General features: G+C 45.7%; 1 protein-coding gene across 1 annotated transcript in view; it reads right to left on the bottom strand.

Moving 5' to 3' along the window:
• Positions 1-1,831: 1,831 nt before the first annotated feature.
• NAIF1 (nuclear apoptosis inducing factor 1) overlaps positions 1,832-3,587 on the bottom strand; it is a 3,878-nt gene continuing 2,122 nt past the window's right edge. The window contains exon 3 of the mRNA XM_017810398.1: positions 1,832-3,395. Within this exon, the coding sequence (XP_017665887.1) occupies positions 3,388-3,395 (8 nt within the window). The 3' untranslated portion in view covers positions 1,832-3,387. The remainder of the gene's footprint in view (positions 3,396-3,587) is intronic.

Genomic DNA, 3,587 nt, shown 5'->3' with positions numbered 1-3,587 from the left:
GAGGTGACAGAAACTGTCCCTGCTGGCGCTGGGATTCTGCCCTGGGTTAATCACCCACATGGCTGGGACCCAGGGGCTCAGGAGTCCTGTTTGAAGGTGGTATCAACTTCAGTCTTGCACACAGAGCACCTGGAAGCTGTGCTTACCATTCCAGTCAAGATTCTTATCAGATGCTTTCAAGAAAGACAAAGAATCTTAAATACTTCAGTTTTCACACTGACCCGACCACACTTGTGCTGACAGTACCCGCTGGCCATAACCCCTCACATGGCAGGAAAAAACCCACAAGAATCCCCCGAAGGATGCTTTCCCAAAACAGGCTTGAGAAACTTTAAAAACATGCTGGAGGAGGTGAAGGTAATTTGGGTGAGTGTGCAGGTGATATCATTCAGTCCCTTGGCCGGGATCCGCTCCCAGAACTGCAGTGTAGCAATGGCAGTGCATTGTTCTTGTGGGATGCTGACATAATTATGTGTGGCCTTCTAAAAAATCTTAAAAGCTGTCCCTTTGCTTATAATTAAAGACTTCATATGTTTTTTTTAACCTTGTCCTTGCCCATTTGGTTCTGCAGAGAACTCATCCCAAAAAGAGACGTCTCTTTTTTCTCCCTCAAGCAGAGGGACCCAGTTTATGATTCCAGGCACTCTGACTTTTCCAGGGGTACCTGTGTTCCTCATTGCTGAGCTCTGCCTGTTGAATTTCTTCCTCTCCAGGCTCTCAGCCTTGAAAAGATTGATCAGTGAGAGGAGCAAGCAGGATCCCAAAAGGTCTGGAGGACAAGCGTGGTTTTTGGGACGGTGCCACAGCTTGGGATCCCGTCGTGCAGTGCCATCTCCTGGAAAGCCGGGCTGGAGACACATCGCAAGCAGAGTTTTGCTCCTGGGGGAGCTGCTGGCGGCTTGGCTGCTGCCTCTGATGGCCACAAAGACGATGCTCTGAACACCCAGAGTCCCACACCAAACTTCTTTGTCCCCAGCATGCAGGAGGATGCTGCTTGCCCTCACCTCCGAGGTACCCTGTGGCAGAACATCCCTGCGTGGCTCCTTCCCAGTCTGGATACTGAATACAAATCTCCAGGTACAAAAAGAACAGCAGAGGAGCACAGACAAACATCCAGAGATGTCCCTCCTTATCTTTAGTTCTGCTTGGTTCCTGTTCAGTTGAATGCCCTGTGTACTTGCTCACTCTGTCAGTATCCTGTTCACCTGTTCCTCCTGGTTTTTAAAAGATACTTTTCTCTCCTTCCCCAAGTTTGATGACTTCATCATGAGCCACAACCAAGCCCCTCATCACAGTGCTCACCCTGTGTTTAAAATGTTGTCACGTCCTTTTAATGGGATAAAAATGTGAACGTGGAACAAGCACCTGAATGCTGGTGGCTTGACTAAACTCTATATTTATCCTGAAAAGACAAGAAAAATGGGTGGTTCCAATGGCAACAGGTTTAGTCCTATGAAACTAACACAGCTTAAATGCTTAGTCACTGAAAAAAAAAGCACACTGCAATTTAAAGCCAAAGGCTGGTATTTCAACCATTATTTTAGGCTATTGTGGCATCATTGAGCAGCTGGGAGATTACTGTACTTCAGTAATCCGTCAGACACAGTGAAATAACTCGTGCTCCAAGGTAGGGCTGTAAAAGCTGTTATTTGAAAAAGACCATAATTATGTAAATACAAGGCCAGGAGGTTCAAAAACAAGAGTAAAAGCTGCTGCGACATGTGGCTGTTCACAGCTCTCCTTGGCCCCTTCACAGCGAGGATTCTGTGTTGCAAACTTTTTGTCATGAATCCATTTCTGCCCTGGCACACTGATGAACTGAAACAGCCTGTTTACCAAAAATGTATTTTTTTATTAAAATCTGTATTTGTAAAGGAGAGGTCATTACACAAATGAGGTAAACCAACACATATGACGTAGTTCTCACTTTAAAAATAAATTTCAATTGAGCAATTGATTTGATTCCACAAAGTCCAAGAGGAAGAGTCAGGCAAGTGTTACTCATGAGGCGAGATGCCAGACAAGGCAGGACAAGGCAGATGATCTGCCCAGACTCAGCTCAGGTGTCAGTCCCAAGGGCTTTGGACTCTTCCAGGGACCAAACCCTTCTCACTGTGCTGTCTTTTTATCCCCCATCAGATTTGCAGATGAGAGGAGATGAGTAAAGGCTCAGGGACAGGCAGCGGTGGCCTCTTCACTTCTGCTCTAACCAGGGGTTCCCCATCAGCATTCCCCCCATTAAAGGCTGTGTAAAGGTTTAATTTGATTGTGCAAATCCACTCCCTCATCAGCCCTTAAAAGAGACTTAACAGCAAGTAAATACTAGCTCTGGAAAAGTTCCATTTCAAAAGTAATACCTGGCAAGCAACAAGCCCGTTAAGTGTGACACACTTTGCAAGGTACAGGGAGAGGAAGAATTATGCTTCCTTCTTTTTCTTTTTTCTTCCATGCATGTACAAGTGGAGCTTTAATCTAAAAGTTTATGAAGTTGCTGCAAGTCTGCGAGAATCATGTTGACCATCCTGTGCAATTAAGCTTTCTCATTAAAGACTGAGCTCCAAGGCCTGAACACCTCAAAGAGAAGAGTGGTTGTGATGTTGTTTTACCCTGTATAACAGTATAGGACAGTGAGAACCTCAGCTCTGTTTCTCAGGATGCCACCACTCGAGGCCAGCCAGCAGATGAACACAGAACAGCTGGACTCACTTCCAGCTCCCAGGCACTACAGAACAAACACTTTCACCAGCAGAACCAAGTAATGCCCCAAAATTCACTCCATTAAATCAGTGGCTGACAAACTCCTAAACGTTGGGAATTCCTGCATGGCTGAAGCTCTGTAGTCCAGGTCCACTTTGATGGATTAAGGTATTCTGGAGGTGACAAACTATGCAGATGAGGCAGAGGTGGAGTTTCACCTGTTACACCCCCCTGAGTGAAACTCATCCAGTCCCTTGGGTATTTAACGCTGTGGCAGGAAAGACATTGCTCCAACATGTGTCCCGGGACAGTTTCTGGTAACCCAGACATGAAACTTTCATCTCATCTGCCAAGGTGACAGCAAAATTTCATAACTGCACGCAGATAAAACATGAGGTGAACGCACTGTTTTAGTCCCATTGATATCCTCAGGGGACGTGGGTGGGATTTGGACTTCACGGAGGCTTGGTGCTGGTCTGCAGGGGCTGGGTGGATGTTATGCTGCAGGAGCAGATTCTGTAGCTCTCAGTGCAGAGAGAAGGTTCTACCACATCCGGTGCCACGCTTCCAGTAAATGCTTTCAGCAAGAGCCAGAAACGCATTCACTACAGTTCATGATCACTGTACCTTGGGCAGCTGCAGCACTGTGATATCCTGACAAAACTCTCCACATCAGAAGTCATTTAAAGGCTATAAATCTTGAGAGAGAAAGAGAAAGAGAGAGGTGTCATACTTAGGGGAGCTTTTTTCCAAATAGGAATTAAAAAATAACTTTTTTAAACCAACCTGTTGTTTGAGGAACTAAAGCAACCAATGCTAAGTTGCTGATTTATTACACATCCTGCTAAGGCTCTGTGTGAGAGTCTGAAAAGGCAGATTAGCATAAGATT

This window comes from Lepidothrix coronata, unplaced genomic scaffold, assembly GCF_001604755.1.
Source record: "Lepidothrix coronata isolate B3197 unplaced genomic scaffold, Lepidothrix_coronata-1.0 Scaffold28, whole genome shotgun sequence".
In the NCBI taxonomy this organism is placed as follows: domain Eukaryota; kingdom Metazoa; phylum Chordata; class Aves; order Passeriformes; family Pipridae; genus Lepidothrix; species Lepidothrix coronata.
This window is presented reverse-complemented; position numbering and strand designations above follow the sequence as displayed.